Below are 21429 nucleotides of genomic sequence, written 5' to 3'. Positions count from 1 at the left end.
CAATTATACCTCTGCCAAAGCCTTACGGCAGATTCGTAGTATCGTGATTAGCACATATCGAATAGAAGGATTGTGTTTTATTTCAAACAAAATATTGAAAGAAATAAAAATTCATACCAATTAGCGTCAGTAGCCCGGAAAAAGTTCCGAAATATGATGAAGAAGGACAATTGCAGACAGGTGATGCGAGCGGAAGTCTTTGAGGCCATTTCGAGAGCGTAAGAGCAATGTTGCTTTTCCCTACGAGGACAACGTTGGTGAGGATACAACATGCTGATGCGAGAGAGTTAGTACGAACCAAGTGCAGAGGAAAAAAGGCATTATCCATCAGTACAACAAGCTAAAACATACACATATAACTGTGTATAGTCGCTCCGTTGGGTGGTCACAAATATACAGGAAAGGTTGAGCAGCTTCAGAGGAGGAGAGTGGGAGTTAATCCGGACCACCTTTCAAAAATATTATACCACCCCACAAAATAGAGCCAGAAAAAAGAATCCAAGACAGACGAAGACGGTAGACCGCTCATAATTGTTTTGTGGTGCTGAAAGGCGAGAACCTACCAACGAGTCCTGCCAACAGTAAGCTGAAGGTGAGATACATATATCGATCAAAATATCATTAATTGGTGGATGAGTCCACAAAGGGCTGTACAAATTTTCCAGATACATAGACACAGAATCCCGTTACAACTATACACAGCATATATAATACTGCTCGGTTTCCCCAGACATGTTTCGGAAGGAGCACATGCTTTTCTGCAAATTGACGTTATCTGTTTGGAAACCTTTTAGCGTGGTTTAAAAATAGCCAAAGGTTAAGGATCCGAAAGTTGAAAATTGGATTTAGAGCCTAGAGCTATTCTCTCTCTTTGAAATTCCTCTCACTCTAACTATATGTGACCTCTGACCGTATTCAATCCCCTTAACGATCTTGGCAGAAGGGAAATCCAAAGGATAAACCGACGGAGAAGGTTTTACAAACAGTCGAACTCAATCATCGTCGTCATTTGCCATCATTGATAGGCCTAAAGCAACGATAGTCACTAAAGAACTACGGCTACGGCGGTGACGAACGTTGCGTGGGAAATTTAACCGAAATAAAACACCTCACCACCCTCTTCGGTCAACCATTTGCTGCCGCCACCCGACAGTTCGATCGACTAACACAAATCAAGAATCACGCAAACTCTTTTTTTTTATTCTTTATTTTCATGGCAATGGAATTGACCCTTACACTCGCCGGGGAAGGCTGTTTTCTTTGAGTTATGAATGTATACAAAACTTTATTACAATTAATCATACAATCTAATTTGGACTTAGCTTTGCCACGCCACCCATTTGTACATAGAATAAGAAATAATAAAACGTGGAAGGAAAGTCGTAGTGGTGGTTAGTTAGTCAATTTGGCAGCTTTAATGAAACAACGACAATCCCGGAATTATTTGATTGTATTTACCAATTATGCCGTCCCATATCGCCAGATCAAAAGTCACAGCAGCAAGCCAGAAAAGGCAACAAGCGCAAAACAGCATCCCACTTCAAGGAATTTAGATATTCCTTTTCAGATAACCAATGAATACTGCGGCCGGGAGCTTTGAAGTTGAAACCACACTTTCTTTGATAAATATTGACTAGAATCATATTTACTGCCTGCAGCAGTCAAAGTTCACGGGGAAGTCACTTCCCAAGAAACTGGGTTGAATATAAATCAAATTTCGGAAGGAAAGTTTATCAACAGGTTTTGAATGGAATATTTTTGCGCTCCTGGAATCTCGTAGCACCGGGTGGATTGCTCGTTGGATTTTCCACAGTGATAACGTAGACCAAACTGACAACGGGAATGACAATGTTGGACTTAATACAGACAGTTCCACACAGATTCGCAAATCGTTTCGGATCGACCTTTTACGATTATGATGAAACTTTGGTGATTGGAACTGAATCCGATCAGCGGTTGAGGCCAGCCTTGGTAGCTAACTGCTTGCGGGGAGCCTTTCGTACACCACCACTCACCACGCGGTGATTGAATAAACACCGTTTGGTGAGACCGGATGGAATTCAACTTTGAAATCTGTGTTAGGGAAATCGCTTTTCGCAGGCAATCGGTGATAATTTTAATTATCAAATCAACGTCTTAAATTTATCAGATGCGTAGGAATATATCTAATCGATTGGTGATAAAATTATTCAAATTGGTCCAGGGGCAGCTGAGTTATTAACGTTCAAAATCCTTCATAATTTTGTTACATGTTCCATTTTCGGGTTTCACAAAGTGTAGTCCTACGTCAAAATATGGAGAGTGTACATCAAAGTCATCAGCGGTTGGCAAAGCCTACCCGTACATCAGTTGCTGAGTTCAGCATCCCGCCCGACACGGACAACCTCAGGATCAACGAGCCTTTCTACTGGGAGGAACTCCAGCACGCACTAAGCCGCAGCAAACCCGAAGGCAAACGAAAAAGACAGGGGCACATCTAAGTTCCGGCCGATCGCTCTCACATCCTGCATGGCCAAGGTATTCGAACGGATGGTGAACCGCATTGGCGTAGCTAGAAAATTTATCTGGAGGGGGTGTTTGTTTTGCTAAACTACGATTTAATAAAACCTCAGTTGGGGGAGCCTTAAAAACTTACTCAATTTGAACAAGCAATGATCCTTTGTTCATGCTTTTTGTAATTAAATCACGTAGCGTCCGGATCTCATAAATTTAAACATCTCAAACTTAAGAAAATGCGCAGAGTTAGGTAATTCCATGAATTTTGTAACTAGCTTTTTTTAGATTCTGAATATTTCATCATCAGTTAAATCTCAGACATAGGAACCAAAATTACATTCTAGGAGTTTGAATTTGAAACATGGTAAAGTACACACATTTACATAGATACATTTAGGACTTAAAGATGATCAAGATTAAGATTTAAAAATTTCGACACATACTGAAAAGTTTGGTTATAATTTGTCATGATTCTGATATTTGAAGAGAAAAGAAAGTAATTAAGTAGTTATTCAGTTGTTGAAGATGCTAATTTCAAATAACAGACTAGAGTGGTAATTTTATACGATAGATGAGGAGATGAAAGTATAGAGTTGATAGTTCCGTTAGAGTAAGGCAGTGTGAAGTTGTTTATATAGAGAGTAGAAAGCGAGCAAGGACAACTTTTTATGAATGAAGGTACAAATCGGTTTGATCATCTCTCTTTACCAAACTCCCCCGTTGGAGAGGGATGGTGAGGGGGGATTGGGATTTTTTTTATTTTAAATTATGTTAGTTTTGGTTAAACCCATTTGGAACCAGATTTTTCAAAAAGCACGGATTTTTTTTTATGTGCTAAGGCATTTAAACTATCCTGCAGCTGAACTCCGGGCATAAAAGCAAGAAAGAAATGTATACATATTAGATACATGTAGAAATTTCCACTCTTCGTTAAAATGTATGCCCGGAATTCAGCTGCTGGAGTGCTAATTCTTGACAATATAGCTCCAAGGCACGGGTCTTCCCTATAGAGAATGTACAAACATGTCCATAAAATCAAGATACATCATTCAAGATTCCATCAGATTCAATTAGCTGGAAAATTTTTGAATACCGTAATCCGGGGATAATTGATCACTATTTAACGTAAATAAATAAATTTCTACAATAAACTAAATTGAAAATCGTCAAAAAAGATGTCTTAAATGTGCCTAAATGTAGGCAATTTCATTCAATATCACTGAAAATTTTGCGATAAACCCTGTATTTTTTTGATATTTGAAACACTCTACCGCAATTTTTAAAATAATTCGGATTCATTGACACTTAGTTTAGTAAAACATGATACTTGAATGGTAATGACATCAATCGTTGCAGTCCTATGATCGTTTGTTTGGATGTTGATATTGTATGCTACTTAACGTCAGATCTATAAAATTGAAATTCATGCAATAAATTTTTCTTTTTGTTAGGGAAAACACATCAAGGCAATCATTGGGGTCTCACGATACTTACCTTACCAATCAAGCTAAGGCCTTGTTGTCCTCTGCTGTCCGAAGAAGTCGTCTCCACTCTATTCGATCCATGGCCACAGTTCGACAGCCTCGTAGTCTGCGAAGGGTTCGCAGGTCACCTTCTACTTGGTCGATCCACCTTGCCCGCTGCGCGCCTCTTCTTCTTGTTCCTGTAGGGTCGCTTTCTAGAACCATTTTCACTGGGTCGTCGTGCGGCATTCTTACGACGTGCCCAGCCCACCGTAGCCGCCCAATATTTGCAATGTGGCTGATGGATAGTTCTCCCAGCAGCTGGTGCAATTCGTGGTTCATTCGCCTCCTCCACGTTCCGTCATCCATCTGCACTCCTCCGTAGATGGTACGCAACACCTTCCGTTCGAAAACACCAAGGGCGGGTTGGTCCTCCACGAGCATAGTCCAGGTCTCGTGGCCGTAAAGGACCACCGGTCTAATCAGCGTATTGTAGACAGTCAACTTCGTGCGGCGGCGAATTTTATTCGACCGGAGCGTCCTCCGGAGTCCACGATCCCCTGCCATAATGCATCTTTGAATTTCTCTGTTGGTATCATTTTCGGGGGTCACCAGTGAGCCCAAATACACGAACTCATCGACTGATGTACGTTCCCGCCATCATCTCAAAGTTCCGTGCCATAATGTCAATGTCATCGGCGAAGCCAAGGAGCTAGATGGACTTCCTGAATATCGTGCCACTCGTGTCTATCCCAGCTCTTCTGATCACACCTTCTAACGCGATGTTAAATAGCAGACATGAAAGTCCATCACCTTGCCATAACCCCCTTCGAGATTCAAAGAAACTCGAGAGTGTCGCCGATACTCGAACAACGCACATCACTCGATCCGTCGTCGCCTTGACCAATCGCGTCAGTTTGTCCGGAAATTCGTACTCGTGCACAATCTGCCATAGCTGATCTCGATCGATTGTGTCGTATGCGGATTTGAAATCGATGAACAAATGATGTGTGGGCACGTTGTATTCGCGGCATTTCTGTAGAACCTGCTGAATCGTGAAAATTTGGTCCGTGGTAGCGCGGGCACCCATGAATCCCGCCTGGTATTGCCCCACGAACTCTCTTGCAAATGGTGACAGGCGGCGGCATAGAATTTGGGAGAGTACCTTGTAGGCGGCGCTCAGTAGTGTGATCGCGCGGTAGTTGCAGCAATCCAACTTGTCGCCCTTTTTGTAGATTGGGCATACGACACCTTCCATCCACTCCTCCGGTAATATCTCCTCCTCCCAAATCTTGGCAATTACCCAGTGCAGTGCTCTACCCAGTGCTTCACCACCGTATTTTAATAGCTCACTTGGTAGTTGATCTACACCAGTTGCTTTGTTGTTCTTCAGTCGACCGATCTCCTTCTAAACTTCTTGAAGGTCAGGGGCCGGTAGCCTGTCGTCTTCTGCGCGTGCTCCAAGGTCTGTTGCCGTGCCACCTTCGTTTTCTGCTGCATCACCGTTGAGGTGCTCGTCATAGTACTGCTTCCACCTCTCAATCACCTCACACTCGTTCGTAAGAAGGTTACCGTCCAAGTCCTTGCACATATCGGCTTGCGGCACGTAGCTTTTGCGCGAACTATTTAGCTTCTCATAGAACTTCCGTGTGTCGTTTAAGCGGTACAGATTTTCCATCGTCTCGCGATCTCGGTCTTCCTGCTGACGCTTCTTCCTTCGAAAACCCGAGTTTTGTCTGTTCCGCGGAGTCTCATGATGATATACTTTTAATATATCTCTTGATATCTATCACGGTATCCATTTTCCCCCGGATTACGGTACTTCCTGAACAACCTACAGTCTTGAAAGAGCATTAAATTTTTAAACAGTTGGAGATCCTCAGAACTTGATCAACCTGAAGTCTTGGAAAAATATTCAGAGAACTCCACTAATATCTTTGTCTATATGGAGATCTTTTGAATATTTCCTGCTGTTTAGGAAGGATGTCTGAAATAATAAGCTAGCCCTACGTAGTGAGAAAATTCTGAACTACTGTCCGCCAGCGACAAGGCTATGATCTCCTGAACAACTTTGTCGGAGGCAGTAACTTTCTATCTGGTCAGGATCTCGATATATTCCATGTTGTAATCAGTTAAGTCAAATCCCACGTAGTATGGTCACAGTTTACGCGGTTTCCCTATTATCCGCATTTTTAGGTGTTTACTGTAATCAAAGCTTAGCTTGTTTAGATCTAAACAAGTTTTTTGAGGAATACTCGTTGGTTTCAAATCGATTTTTAACTCAGCAACAAAATGGCTATGGAAAACTCATGCTCAACCCGCAAACACCAGTGGGGCTGTTCATAAACTAGACCGATTTTTAGAGATTTTAGAAGCCCCCCCCCCCCCTCCCCACGCGTTTTTTTTTTTTTAAATTTGTATGGACCGTAGACATTTGACCGAATTAAACCCATCATGTGAAACCTCAAATGAAATGAAAATCCAATAAACAGTTCAACGGTAATCCTTTGAAGTGCCCAGTCCCACACTTGCCAAATTTGACCCTGCTTTAGAAACCGTCGGCAAGTGGTCAGTTGGGTCAGAATCCATCCTTTAATCAGCGATACCTTAAATCATATCAGAATTAATCTATTAAATACCATAATATGAGCACTTTTGGTTAAATTTTTATTAGTAAGAAGGGTCAGATTTCAGGTTTTCTTATATTTCAATGATTGTTTAATTTTTTCATTTTCATTTTGCAGCGTTTGGTGGGGCAATGGGAGCGCTAGTCAATCCAAAGCCGAGGATAAAGGACGGGTAATGGCTGAATAGTCTATGCGGACCACTTGAACGCCATGGGAAAAGGAAGGGATTGAAAAGGCCGGTTATTGGGGTGTTTTTTGGAAATGACACATAGTGATGCTAAATGTAATGAAACCGAAAATCCATCTCCCACTGATTCATCCTTTCACATATATACCAAATTGATATTTTAAAGCAATAATCAAAATAAACAGACAATACATGAAAAGGCTAGTTGCCTCCCTAAGCGGACCCTCCGCATCCTAACTCTTCTGTTAATTCACTTAATGCAACTAGGCTGTCTAAATTTTCCTATTTAAGTTCGTTTGATGATTATGATATCTGTAGTCTAATTTAATAAATAATTGAAATCTCTAATCTACCTACAATGCTTTATTAAGTACCTGCACTTGTGAATGTAATCAAAAAATTTACGTGTTTCAAGTTGTTTTTGACTTTGACCTATATTTAATATATATTAGTTCATCCCAGGTGACACCTTCAAGTGACTAAAATGCTTCACTTTGAAGTTAGTTTCCTAACTGAGTTTTAAATTATATAGGGTATATGCTTCAACTACGCTCACACGTTTCCACTATGTCGCACCACGAAAATACGTATGGTTATGTCACAATAGAAGCACACGCTATGTCTGAAGGCACTTTTTTTGCAACATTCATGTACCTCAGATTTTCCTTCACAGGATGTTAGTATTGATCCTAACAATCAAATCTGTGATGGTTTTAAAATATTTCACCTTGGTTTTTTTGAGAAAAAGTATTTTGAAGTTTACAAAGCCGATTATGAAGGCGTATATGGACTATTGACGATACAAAACTATAACGAATTGAACAAATGCAGTTAAACAAGGTTCAAAAGTTGATTGAATTAATCCAAATGGCATTAAAGAGTTCTTTTTGACTCTCAAGTAAAATCCGTATCGACTTTGTGCAAAATCAGTTAACATTTGTTGCTAGAACAACTTCTTATTAAATTTCTCTTCCCTCATAAGAGTATAAGAGACAGAAACGAGCAGGACAGTCCGAGACAGCTACGTAATCATAGTAGGCATTGATTTGTTTCCTGTTTCGAGTGTTTTTTTTATTGGAGGTAAAGTGTAGAAAATCTGGAAAAATTAAAAAAAAACCTTATGAAGAAAATAGAGAGTTCGCTTCTTGTGCTTTGAAAAAGCGACTCTGTAAAAAAAATCAAGCCTTTTTAGTAGCGACGATTGTTGAAAGATTTTTACCGGAGTTCAATAAAGGAGATAGTAGGAACCGAAAGTGTTGTGTCCCGTACTCAGCAGGTGGCAAAGGTGGCGTTTGCCACCAAAACATCCTGAGGCTTGAAAAATTAGCTTGGATTAAAAAAAAATGATATGTTTGACTCAACGGCGAGATCAAAAATAATGCCTTTTAATACAGGAATGAAACTCGCATGAGGTTATCTACTCTTGCCCAGTGAGTTCAGGTAGTCCTCACCTTGAATTACTACAGAATTGATAGAGCTTCATTGCAATTCCCATATTTTGTCTAAGGAAATTTTCAGGAAGGTTCAGCAACTTTCAAGGAAATTCTGCGAACTATAGGGAACTGTAGTGAATTTTAGGAAAGTTCTGCAAACTTTAAATAAGTTCCTCCAAAGAAGCAGAAAAATTCGACAACATTCAGAGAAGTTTATTGAACTTCAGGGAAGTTCTACAATCTTCAGGGACATTTTGTGAGCTAAAGGGGTGTTCAATGTCCTCCTGGTAAGGGGCTGTTCATAAACTACGTATACTCTTAGGGGGGGGTTGACAAATGTCTACGGTCCATACCAATCTCAAAAAAAAATTGTAGAGAGTTCTGTGAAAAATACCAACATTATATGAATTACAACTTTGCAAAAAGTTCTTTAAACGTGAGGAAATGTTTGCAAACTTTATGATGGTCTGTAAAATTTAATAACATTAAGAAAGTACTGTGAACTTTGAAAAATAACTGAGAATTTCGGGAAAAAAATGCCAAACTCAGAAGAATTTCATAGAAGTTCAACGAAATCAAGGAAAAATGTATGAACAGGGATTTGAATTTGAACGTAACTTCTATAAGCTGTCTCATCGGGTTGTTGGTGGAACAACTCCCACTCCATTTCTTAGAAAACAGGTATAATAGTAAGGATTAGTTGCGATATCTCTTTCTCTTTTACGCTTCCCTTATGAAATGGGATCGAGGGCATGATCAGGGTGGAAAGGCGTAAAATGAGAATTTTCCAGCTAATAATAAATCGTGAATACGGCCGTTTACCGGTATAAAAAAGGAGCAGTTTATGAAAATTTAGGTTTTAAAATATCCACAAGAAATATGTTAACAATAAGTTCAAACGAAAGTCGACAGTCAAATTTGTACGGGTGTGTAGATATTTGTAAGAAGAAAAAAACACCACAGAAAAAAAATTCATAAGAATTTGCAAATTATGTCTGACGCAGGTTTCTCCTGGAAAACGTGTGTATGTAGTGAACACAAACTTCAGAATCTCTTCAAATTGGCAGATGAAAGTAAGAATCACTTTGTTGCTAAAATCATTAGAGAGTTAGCAGGCAAAAAATTAGCCTAGGTTAGTTTTTCAAACGTCGAAGGAAGACCAAAACAGTCAGAAAAAAATCTAAGATTTCTCACGAAGATTTACTCAGCTTTAAGAAAGATCTTAATCTGAGTGTTAATAAGGTCGGTATGTAACTGTTATCTTTAGAATTTTATATTTTACATAACTTTAAACTGTACTTTTTTTATATTACAGACGCTAAAATTTGCTAAATGTATAAGACATACCGGCCGTCAAACTATGCAACCCTGCCTCAACTCAGCTATGAAGAAAGACAACGCAGCCAAGAATGATCCCAATAACCCAATATGGTGGCAGCAGAAAATGCGACGACAGTGTTTGACGGATGAACTTTTGATCATCAGCTAATTAAAAACAACGCATCGCTGATTTTTTGATATGCTGTGTAAAAAAGCCTAAAATTTTAAGGAAAAATATAAAATCACACCTCTATCTAAAAACTATGAAAACCATTTATTAAATGCAATCAATCAATACAAAATCCCATTTTAATAATATCATTATATTATATTAAGAATTTTTAATTACCTTTCATTTTATATTTTGGTCTTTGAAATGGGCCCAGCGGTTCAAAAGTTATAAATTTTTGAAAAAAATCATTTTGAAAAAAAATAAAAAATAAACTATTTTTTGGACTACCCTAACGTTGAAATGGCCACCCTAATGATAAAATAAAGAAAATATTTTGCGATTTAGAACAAAACTACAATTTTTTTACCAAATTCTGAGAACCACTTTGCAATGGAATGTCTCAATAATAGTAAATTTAAGACAATAGTTTGTTTAATTATTTTATTAATTTAAACATTATGAGATCATGACGGTATCGAAGAGTGAATCTTACTATACCATTGAAACTTAGTATTTGGGCAACTTCAATCCCCTCTTAAATCATTTTCAGCTGAATTTGTTTCGATCCTTAACAGTTTTGTATCATCAATAGTCCGTATAGAGCATTTCCAGCCCAAAACGCAAACCGGTTGGTCATGAGTGTTTCCGATTTGAATGAAACATTTCTCACGTGTTCGCTGCTACTAATGGTTGCATTTTTAATTTAAATATGATTTTTCCTCCAGAGTAACTTTTGAAAAGGGCGTATAAAAAAATTGATTATTTTTTTTTTCAAAAAATCATAACTTGAAAACTATTGATCTGATCAAAATGACATATCAGAAGAAGTTTTAGGTAGTTAAATTATCTTTGCGAAAAAAAAAACACTGAAAGAAAAACTTAGTAAATTAGTATTTAAAAAACGTAAAACGATGGTTATCTCAAAACACCCCCCCTTCGATCTTCATAATTTTTTTTTTCAAGAAAACTGAACAAATGCCCTAATATTTGGTGAAAAGTGTATGCTGGTAACTTTCTTAAAAAAAAATCTATAATTTTTGAAATTTTTGTTGGTTTTTACAAGTTGGTGAAATTGCATATTTTTTAGTAAAATAGTAATTTATTTGGATTCCACGCATAATTTTCAAAAACTTTGCATATAAATTTTTTTTTCCTAAGTCCAGCCGTTCTCAAGTTAATGCAATTTAAAAAAAATTATTATAATAATTTTCTACATTTTGGGCCATTTTCAAATGTTAGTCGTGATGTCCAGCAACGAGATGATTTTCCATGAATATATATTTAAAAAAAAAACAAACAATTCATTCTCAAATATGGTAGCTGTCAGACTTACCCGTTTCTATTTAGACGCAGCAGAAAAGAAACAAGTTTATAAGTAAATACTCTCAAATATACCCAAATAATCAACAAACCCACTCATGTGCCTTTTTTCTGTCCTCTATTGGCGTTGACGGCACCGTCGAAAAATTTGCTCTTCCAGAAAATTTAGACAGTTTCTTATGGGAATTTTCGGTGGAGTGAAAGGATAGTACAAAGTCCACCATATTTCACGCACAGTCTGACGTTTGCTTATGGATTTTCTCATAGGAGTAAAGAGCTACAGAGTCGCCGTCAACGCCAATTAGTTGTATACCTGGATAGAATTGTGTATGTCATAACAGAGGCTCAAAACATTAACAGGTAAACAAATATGTTATTAAACCTGTAATTGAGATAAATTCTCTAGGTACTTCTCTGACGTATACCATATTGTGCCTTAAGAGCTCATCCCGCGATATCACAACTACATAAAAAGGCACCCCGTGGAGGCTTCTTACACTCACACTTAAAAAAGTTTGCTATAATCAATTGTACCTAATGAAGATAGGTATAATGTCAACATTGTAATTATTCTGCTACATATATATATATATATATTGGGACGTTCTTCACCTGTTCTGTATCCGCTGATTTGCCGCAGATCCCGCCTCTCAAGGGTGAACAAACTGGCTGTCTACAAACAAATCATAGCACTTGCGATCCTCTATGCAGCTCCCCTGTGGGAATCATGTGCACAGACTCACAGGAACAAAATCCAAATCACTCAGAATAGAGTGCTGAGGATGGTTCTTGATCGTCCTTTCGACACTAGAATAACAAATTTACATGAAGAGGCAGGCATTGCCAAAATAGATTCCCGAATTAACGAAATTAAGACTAAATTTGCACAAAAATGTATTTTATCAGAACATGTATATAGTAGTTGTAGGTTAGTTGTAGTTGTAAATAGTAGTTATAAGTAGTCTCCTTTTTTCAAATTTTAAACAAACCAATCCCACCAAGGTGGTCATTCTTAAAACAGGCCTGATAGGACTAGGAACTGTAATTAATAATAATTTTAATTGAAAAGGAACTAAAGCTGAAAAGACGCATCTGTGTCACTTGATAAGGTATACATGTAAACCACACAATACAAGAAATAAAGATCATTTAAGTCAAGTTCTTCACCTGTTCCATTCAGTTCATCTCTCTTAGCGTTTCAAGTTAAAAAGCAAGTAGTTTTTTACGATGGATAACAATTTCAAGTGTTGTAAACCTCTACCTAAATCAATTTCAAAGCATGACACAGTAGCAGTTCAGTTGTTTATCTCAAAATTATTAGAATTTTTAAAGTCGCAAATAACAGTCCAAAAGTGTATTTTTATGTTAGATAGAGCAGCATCACAATACAAAAACATAAAAAATTTTGCTAGCATTTGTGGATTTAAAGATAAGCATAATGTAGAAATTGAATGGCATTTTTTTGCAACTTCACACGGCAAAGGTCCTTGTGATGCGATTGGCGGTACCCTTAAGAGAATGGCAACCAGAGCAAGTTTAGCTAAGCAACACGAGCACCCTATAACGAACCCTAAACAACTGTACGACTGGGCAAATAGTCGTAAAGAAGATCTTCAAACAAAAAATGTCATTTTGTTATGTTTCTACGGAAGAATACAAAAAGGCTGACACGGAATTTGATCCAATTTTTAAGAAAGTGAAACCAATTCCTGGAACTCGAAAATATCATTGCTATATTCCAGTTTCAAACAACCAAATTGCAGTAAAAATATTCTCTAATTCAAACGATACACCCAAATTATTCAATGTATTCAAATAATATGAGTTGTAAATTAAATTAATAAATATATACTGTTTCTTATCTCAACAAATCTTTCATTTGACCACATCAACGTGCTTCACTTCCGCTGCCTCTAGATAGAAACGGGTAAGTCTGACAGCTACCATATCTGAGAATGAATTGTTTGGTTTTTAATATACAATCATGAAATAAAATCTCGTTGCTGGACATCTCGACGAACATTTGAAAATGGCCTAATATGTTGAAAATTGTTATAATTATATTTTTTTAATGCGCATTAACTTGAGAACGGCTGGACTTAGGAAAAAAGTTTTTATATGCAAAGTTATTGAAATTTATGCGTAAAATCCAAATAAATTACTATTTTATAAAAAAATATGCATTTTTATCAATTTGTAAAAATCAACAAAAATTTAAAAAATTATAGCTTTCTTTTTAAGAAAGTTACCAGCATACACTTTTCACCAAATATTAGGGCATTATTTCAGTTTTTTTGAAAAAAAAAATTATAAATATCGAAGGGGGGGTGTTTTGAGATAATCATCGTTTTACGTTTTTTAAATACTAATTTACGAAGTTTTTTCTTTCAGTGTATTTTTTCCGCAAAGATAATTTAATTACCTAAAACTTCTTCTCATATGCCGTTTTAATCAGATCAATAGTTTTCAAGTTATGATTTTTTGAAAAAAAAATAATCCATTTTTTTATACGCCCTTTTCAAAAGTTACTCTGGAGGAAAAAATCATATTTAAATGAAAAATGCAACCATTAGTAGCAGCGAACACGCGAGTAATGTTTCATTCAAATCAGAAGGGGTCGAGACAAAATTGACATTTTTTTAACGATTTGAGCTAGAAATGCTCTATACGCCTTTGTAAACAGCTAAGTAAACTTCAAAACACTTTTTCTCAAAAATCCCAAGATGAAATATTTTAAAACCATCACAGATTTGATTGTTAAAATCAATACTAACCTCCTGTGAAGAAAAAACTGAGGTACATGAAAGTTGCAAAAAAAAAGTGCCTTCAGACATAGCGTGAAGCACGCCACAGTGGAAATCCCGCGCCATAGTTCAAACACTTATCCCAAATCAAAATGAAGCACATATAAGATTAGTTGCAATACCATGTACAAAAATGGTGTTTAACATTGTTCCCTGAGTAATACCTCAATGAAAACAACAACGAAAGCTTGTCACGCAAGTAGAAGGAGCACTGTTGAGCACTTTCTGAAATATTTCAATAGTATAATTCCCTTGCAAACCCAAATAAATCTATCTGCGTAAAAATAAATAAAATAAGAGAGATTTGCGGCAAAACCTGCCAGTATCGCACCCAACGTTAGTGCCTATACGTAAGCGTACTACAACGCGGCTTTCAAATATAGGAGTAACAAGTGTGATACTATCACTTCAGGCTAGAACTTTGGTTCTCTTATGTAATGGTTCATCAGAGAGGGGAAGCTCAGTAAGGGGCTGTTCACAAACCACGTAGACAGTTTATGGGGGGGGAGGGGTTGACAATTATCAACGGCCCATACAATTAAAAAAAAATTGTATGGAAAATTGTCTACGCAGGGGGAGGGGGGGTAAAGAATCCCAAAAACTGTCTACGCAGTCTATGGACAACCCTTCATCGCATGCTCATGACGCTATTCTGTCACGGCATGAGCCAACGATGCCGGACCTAAACCAACAGTCTCCAACGCTCCACTATGAAGCATAAGATTAGGCCCGCCCACCAAAGTCCAGGTTAAAAAACTAACCAAGGGGAGGGATGTACCATGTCTTATTTTTAAGAATATATTTTCAAATAAACAAAAGCTTAAATTGAATTGCGTATTTATTTCTAAATTTGGATGTCAGGAATCTTCTGTACAGAGTTGGCAACTAATAGATTTTTTTTTTTCATCTGACCAAAATTGCTAAATAGAGCGATATTCTTATTACTTAAAATATAAAATTAATGCAAAAAATCTAAACAAAATGACTCTTTAGTGATCCCTGGGAAATGAATTCTAAACTATGAGGATTACTATATATTTGTTTTCGTTCATCTTAAAAACTTGGTCGAAATCAAAAAAACTTCCATCTAGGCAAGCTGTCCAATGAAACCAAAAAACTCGAAACAATGTGAAACAAAAGTGAAAACTGATGAGTAAATTCTTAGCTAAACTGTTTGCAATAGAATAGGTCTAGTCTATCTGATCAACTTTGCCTAAGTTGGGAGCTTTCAATCTAGTTAAGATGTTAAGTTACGGCAAAACATTCTAAATTAATGTCACACGAACACCACCTGGTAAGTGAATCCTGTGCCAAACTTTCTTACCACAAGATAGGTCTTGTTCATCTGAAAAAATTTGCTGAATACGGAAACCTTCTATTTAGTCCATGCGTTAGGTAAGGAAAACAGTTTAAAATTAACATCACACTGGTGCAACTTGGTAAGCGTTTTCTGAACTAAACTCTAATTCTGAAGATAGGTCCAGTTCATCTGAACAACTTTGCCGAAGACGGGAACCTTCTATTTAATCCATATGTTAAGTTAGGGCAAACATTGAAAAAGTAATGCCACACTAGCGCTGCCTGGTGAGTTAACTTTGATCTGAATTATTTACCATAGGATAGTTCTTGTCCATATGAACAACTTTGCCGAAGAAGGGAACATTCTATCTTGTCTAAACGTTAAGTTAGGGCAAACAATTTAAAATGAATGTCACACTAGCGCTGCCTGATGAGTGCATTTTGAACTAAACTTTTTACCTTAGGAGAGATCTTTTCCATCTGAATAACTTTACCCAAGACAGAAAATTTCTATCTAGGCCGTGTGTTAAGCTAAGGCAAACAATTCATAATTGATATCACACTAGCGCTGCCTGTTGAGTGAATTCTGAACTAAACTCTTTTCCTAAAGATAGGACAACTTTGCTGAATAATGGAACCATCTGTATGTGCAGGATCTGTAGATAACGTTATTTAATGTTTATTAACGATGGCGCAACTTGATCAGCTCCGGCAGGATTTCGTCAAGTGCGACAAACTGCAGGTTTGGTCTTTTGAGCGCCTTGTTTAATGAGACCGGATCCAAGCATACTCGAATTCCATCCGATCCGGGACGCTGCACAATGACCAAATTGCTTACCCATTCCGTGTGTGTTGCTTCCTTGATGATCAGTCCATCTTTTTACAACTGCTCGAGTTCTTTCTTCAACCTTTCTCTCGTCGCGATTGGAATTCGCCTGGGAGGCTGGATTGATGGTGCAACACTTTCGTCGATCTCCAAAGAAACAGTACTACCCGTACCCGATGAACAGATCCTGATGATTATCAACAATCTCCTGTGCTTTGGATACGGTAAATGTTGAGTAGCTTCTCCGGTGTATCCGTTGAATTCGACTTGCTGAACACAACTGGCTTGCAAAACTTTATAAAACCAAGCACGCGAGAAGCTTTTGCAGCAAGCAGCGGACGGTGATCGACATCCACTACCTGCAGGACCAATCGATATCTCCTACCTTTGCGTCGACATGGAATCTTGATCTGACCCAACACTTTGATTGCACTACCCCCGAAACTTTGAAGACGAAGCTTGTAAGGTAGCACTGGAGGATTGTCTTTTCCGCAGAGCTTTACCAGGGTTGAGAATCCAATCAGACTCGTATTAGCACCTGTTTCGACTTCGCAAGTGATGGACTTCCAAACGTTCGCAAACTTCAGGTCTAATTCAGCCAGGACACTTCCGCCCTGATCAGAATTGTCAAAAATCTTCCCGATCTCATACTCCTCTTCCGATGAAACGTCGCTCTCAGATGAAGTTTCGCCGTTGGAATCGCTGGATCCGTCCTTCACCTCCTTTACTCGTCGAGATCTTCGATGCTTCGGTTTGCTGTTAGCCTTACACACTTTGCACTTGTGACAGCATTTCCCTAAGGCGGTACAGCTTCCTTTGGAAAATTCATGGCGATCTCCGCAGAATTTGCACCGAAGGACAGCCTTGCCTCTACTAACCTTATTGACATCTGCTGGTTTCGATGTTAGATTCAAGAAATCCAGCGATCGCTTGGCCGCGATCTCTTCGGCTCGACACATATCTACGGCCTTCGCAAGAGTGATGTCTGCCATGGATAACATTTTCGTCCTTAATTGTGGCCATCGGTTAGCGGTTACGACCTTGAAAGAAACTAACTCGTTCTCAAGCGCACCAAGCTTTGCCATTTTTTAAGCTTTTATTTTTATAAAGTGTAGTTTTTAGAGTGTATATATATTTTTCAAATAGTTCCAGCCATTGCCTACACACTAATCGAGACAGTATATTGAGTTTTTGAATTGCGGAACTGTTCGGTAAAAGTTTAAAAATCTGTAGAAAATTTATTAATGAGAAAATCTGTTCTGAACTTGTACATACTTAGTTATGTTAACCCCATTTAAGGATAGAAAATAAAATTTGTCGATTTCATTGATTCCTTACGGATAACGGTCATTTGAATTTTTACCGACTTTTTCAGCAATTCAAAAACCCAGTAAAAAGTACTGACTCCTGTAAAAAAATCTGAAGGCACCAAAACGATTGGATAAACACCTCTAGGGCTGTTCATAAACTACGTAGACCGATTTTTAGAGCTTTTAGACCCCCCCCCCACGCGTTTTTTTAAATTTGTATGGACCGTAGACATTTGACCGAATTGAAAAAATTAAATGAAAATCTAAAATACAGTTCAACGGTAATCATTTGAAGTGCCCAGGACCACACTTGCCACATTTGACTCTGTTTTAGAAACCGTCGGCAAGTGATTAGTTGGGTCAGAATCCGTCATACGATACCTCAAATCATATCAGAATTAATCTAACATCATATGAGCACTTTTGGTGAAATTTTTATTAGTAAGAAGGGTCAGATTTCAGGTTTTCTTGACTGTATAAACTATTTCAATGATTGTTGGGTGCGTTTGAAAACATGAACTTCTGCATACTGATCAGAAGCTGATGGCTTGCAAAGAACGCTTGTAAAATCTTTTCATTCAGTATACATGTCTCATTAAAAGGACAAGAAGATGTTGCTATAAAAAATTACACCCTTTTCAAATTATTAAATCCATAAAACTATTTAGCGGGACCTACTTGAGGAAATAACAACGAATGTAACATAAAACATCAAGGGTCTAATTCAGCGAGAAGAAAGGAAGAAGCAACAATAATGTGTTGCCTTCGTAAGGGTATATGAAGAAATGGTGGAACCCTTTCATCTTTGAAGCCCTTTTTCATCATTTGAAAGAAAATCTATTTTTACTTTACTCAACGTTCTTGCATCAGTCATTGAAGCTATAAAAAATCGATGTAATTTCAAGCTTCGTAATATTCTGCAAACATATTGATTTAGCATGCATTGAAGCTAGTTTTGTGTACTTTTTGAAATCAACAAAAGCTCTGAAATTCGTCCATTTTTGCATTTTAATCCGAAGCAACCTACAGGCAATATGAATAATCCGTGCAGTACACACATTTGAATACAGTTTTTGGGCCACTTTTTAACGATCGGAGCCCTGTTCAACAATTAGTTAATTCCATAAAGTTGCATACGATCAAAAGAAATGATTTGCAAAAAAAAATGTCGCATGCTGTTTGCAGAGCTTGGAATGCTGCTGGTGTTAAGTACCACCAACAAACAGACTCGCACGCTCACTGCATCGACGTTGCTACCGAGAAAAAACGGCAGCAGCTTGGTTTGGGCCTCAGGTGCGATGGCTTATTTACTTTGCAAATGTTGCCTTGATTGAACTTTTCGAAAGCTGCTGCTGCTATCCTGGCATTTTTTTTGATCGTTCGATGCGAAAACGGAAGACACGAGGAGAGCTTTATAAGTTAAGCTGACAGCAGATGGTTCGGCTGTGGATCGTGCGGCTCCATAATTTGCCTACTGTAAAACGCTTGGCGTTGTGTCTGCCTGGATACCGAAGACAAAATGAACAATTGTCTTATACTTTATTTGCTTATGTAAAGGGAGGCGAGCATTAACGGAATCGTCCTGACAGCGGGAGGGAGGCAGGTAGTAGACAAAAGAGAAGACGAACAAGCGTCGGCGTTTCTCGTCTCCCTAGTCACCTGCTGTTGCAATTGAGTGATAAATTTCCGTGGGCAGGGAATTACATTAAGACCGATTATAAACCAAAACAAGCGGACCGAAATAAACGACTTTCGTATTCAAATCAAAACTAATTATCCTTTGGAAATTAAGTACGTCAAAGAAGAAAGGCACAAGCAATAGGGGATCGATTTTCCCTAAAACCAAAAACGTGTTGTTGCGGAATACGCAAGAATGATCTGAAATCAGAATAATAATCAACCGAAACGGTAATGCAAACAGTTGGAGCTGACATGTAAATATACGAACAATGTTACTACACAATATTACCTTGAAATAACGTCAGCAGCCAGCCTCGTCGTACAGTGTGTGTAAGCAGAATATGTGGGTGGGTTTGATTGCGAAACGGTCGTTGTAATATCCTTCGGAGACGCTCTGGAGTACAGGAAATTGAATTTCGAAAGCAAATCACTACACGTAACGTTATTATTCGGAACTTCCCACTCAACAATTAATTATTTTCTTGCACAGAAATAAACTTGCATCAAGCAACTATTCACACTCATTATTTAGAAATAGCATCTCACCACCGATTTCGATTACCGTAATCAATGTGTCGCTGGTAGTTTCCGACGTCAGCATCTGTAGAAACAAAAAGAAACAAACTCGATGTAATGGAAATACTGGTTGAATTTGCATTTTCTTCATTTGACTAAAGTAGTTTGGCATGGCACTCTGTCGAATGCGGTGCTAAAATGTTGGAATTGATTCGTTTTCCTTGGCAGCATACATAAAGAGGGGAATTGTATAGATCCCCAGGCCCCTACCATAAACATACATCAACCCACATTCGTGGGCATAAGATGCGTCTTCTGGCTGTTTTCCTACCCAGCAGGTGGCGCTCAAGGAAAGTGCAGCGGAAATTGATGATATCCGTTTTGGTGCGAGTTAATAGAGTCAGCGTGTGTCATGTGGCCTTCAGCCCGATGAAAATCAAATTTTGTGATATTTCTTGTGAACCTACATGTACCAAACTAGTGCCAAGGCGGAATCTGATTATTGCCATTTCGTGATATCCCATTTATATGTGTATTTTCAGATTGTCTCGCCAAATCCAGTGTAGGATCCAAAAAGGAGAATGGCTAGTGGTCGAGCCCGTTTGCCGCCGACTCCGCAGGCCAACAATGGCAGCGGAAATGGTACCGGAAGCAGTTCAAGGCCGCTAGCCGAAATGCACACCAACAACAATACATACGCACTCGGTGCCGCTGGCGAGAAGACCGGATCCATGCAGGATATGGCTGCTTCCCATATGCTGGACAACTTGACCGATCAGGAGCGCCAGATTATCCTGAACGTGCTGAACCGAGACGAGAATGTGCGCCAGGCAGACGCAGCACGAATCATGTAAGATATGTGCATGTTTGTATCACTCTCTGGTTTGCTTCTGATTTTCGGAAATTGAACCTCTTTGTGTTGACTGTTGAACTTGGTATTTCGTAAAACTAAAAGTGGTTTCCGTACTCTCTCGTACAAGCTGGTTTAGTGTCATACATTTTCAACTAAACATAAAAACAAATCATAGGTACACGTTATGTATGCTCTTCATTTCTTGAACGGATTCGACACGATTAATCTGCGGGCTCTGCGGGACTCTGTGCTAGGAATTAATGGACGATAAAATGATTGCGGTTCGTGAATATGAAGTAGTTTTGTGTTACCTACTTCCTGGTACAATGGAGATTTGGCAGCTGTCAGCAAAATTGCTGAAAAACTGAACAATCAGTAACTTACTATACAAGTGAATGTGAAGGCCAGTGGTTGTAAAATTCCTTTGAAAACAGTCATCAAGGTTGACCGTTTCCACTCTATTCGACCAAATAAAATTCCTTGAGATTTTAAGGTTTCTTAAAATCAAGCCATATTGTATTAATGCATTTATCATTCAAACTTTTGGATGCAACTTGCTTTCATATTACAGCATTTACTTGAATAATTAAAATTCAATTATATTGAACCTTATTCATTTGGGCAATGTTCCAAATCTAAAATTAAGTACAAGATTTCAAAAAAAACCTACCAAACTTCATTTGTATTTTAGATGAATATACAGAATAGTTGTTTGTGATAAAGTAGCTAATTAGTTAACTATTAAAAGAACGAACATAACGTTTTATTGTTTTAAAATATTAAGCCTTCAGAAAATAGTATGCCAACTATAAATAAAGCAAAACAACTATCTCTGATAAAAGAGGCTCATTATTTCCCGATTTTTTTTTCTAGAATCACCAAAGTAACGGACACTCTTACTCTGTTCTGCCCACATCAAGGTTGCCTTTTTTATTCCTCTGGGGTTTCCCAGTATATTTGAACATCCGCGTTTGCACTAATAAAAAAGGGTGATAAAAGTGCGACCTTCCGTTTTCTCGTTTTGGTGTATTGTTGCACTTATTCTTTATGATGCAGTACATAAGTACGCCGAAGAAAGCAACGCGGAAACGTGCATTTTTTTGTAGTTCAGTGCACATGCCCT

General features: G+C 38.0%; 1 protein-coding gene across 2 annotated transcripts in view; it reads left to right on the top strand.

Moving 5' to 3' along the window:
* The first annotated feature begins 486 nt into the window (after positions 1 to 486).
* LOC135697404 (uncharacterized) overlaps positions 487 to 21429 on the top strand; it is a 159188-nt gene continuing 138245 nt past the window's right edge. Inside the window, exons 1-2 of one of the 2 annotated variants that reach the window (XM_065217033.1) lie at positions 487 to 592; positions 19996 to 20303. In XM_065217033.1, coding sequence (XP_065073105.1) covers positions 20035 to 20303 — 269 coding nt within the window. In that variant the 5' untranslated portion in view covers positions 487 to 592; positions 19996 to 20034. The remainder of the gene's footprint in view (positions 593 to 19995; positions 20304 to 21429) is intronic. The other variant, XM_065217034.1, reaches the window with a different exon arrangement.

Source organism: Ochlerotatus camptorhynchus, unplaced genomic scaffold (assembly GCF_037179485.1).
Source record: "Ochlerotatus camptorhynchus isolate MF236.1 unplaced genomic scaffold, CSIRO-AGI_Acam_v1.1 ptg000070l, whole genome shotgun sequence".
NCBI lineage: Eukaryota > Metazoa > Arthropoda > Insecta > Diptera > Culicidae > Ochlerotatus > Ochlerotatus camptorhynchus.
The sequence above is the reverse complement of the archived record's forward strand: the minus strand, read 5'-3'. Positions and strand labels throughout refer to the sequence as shown.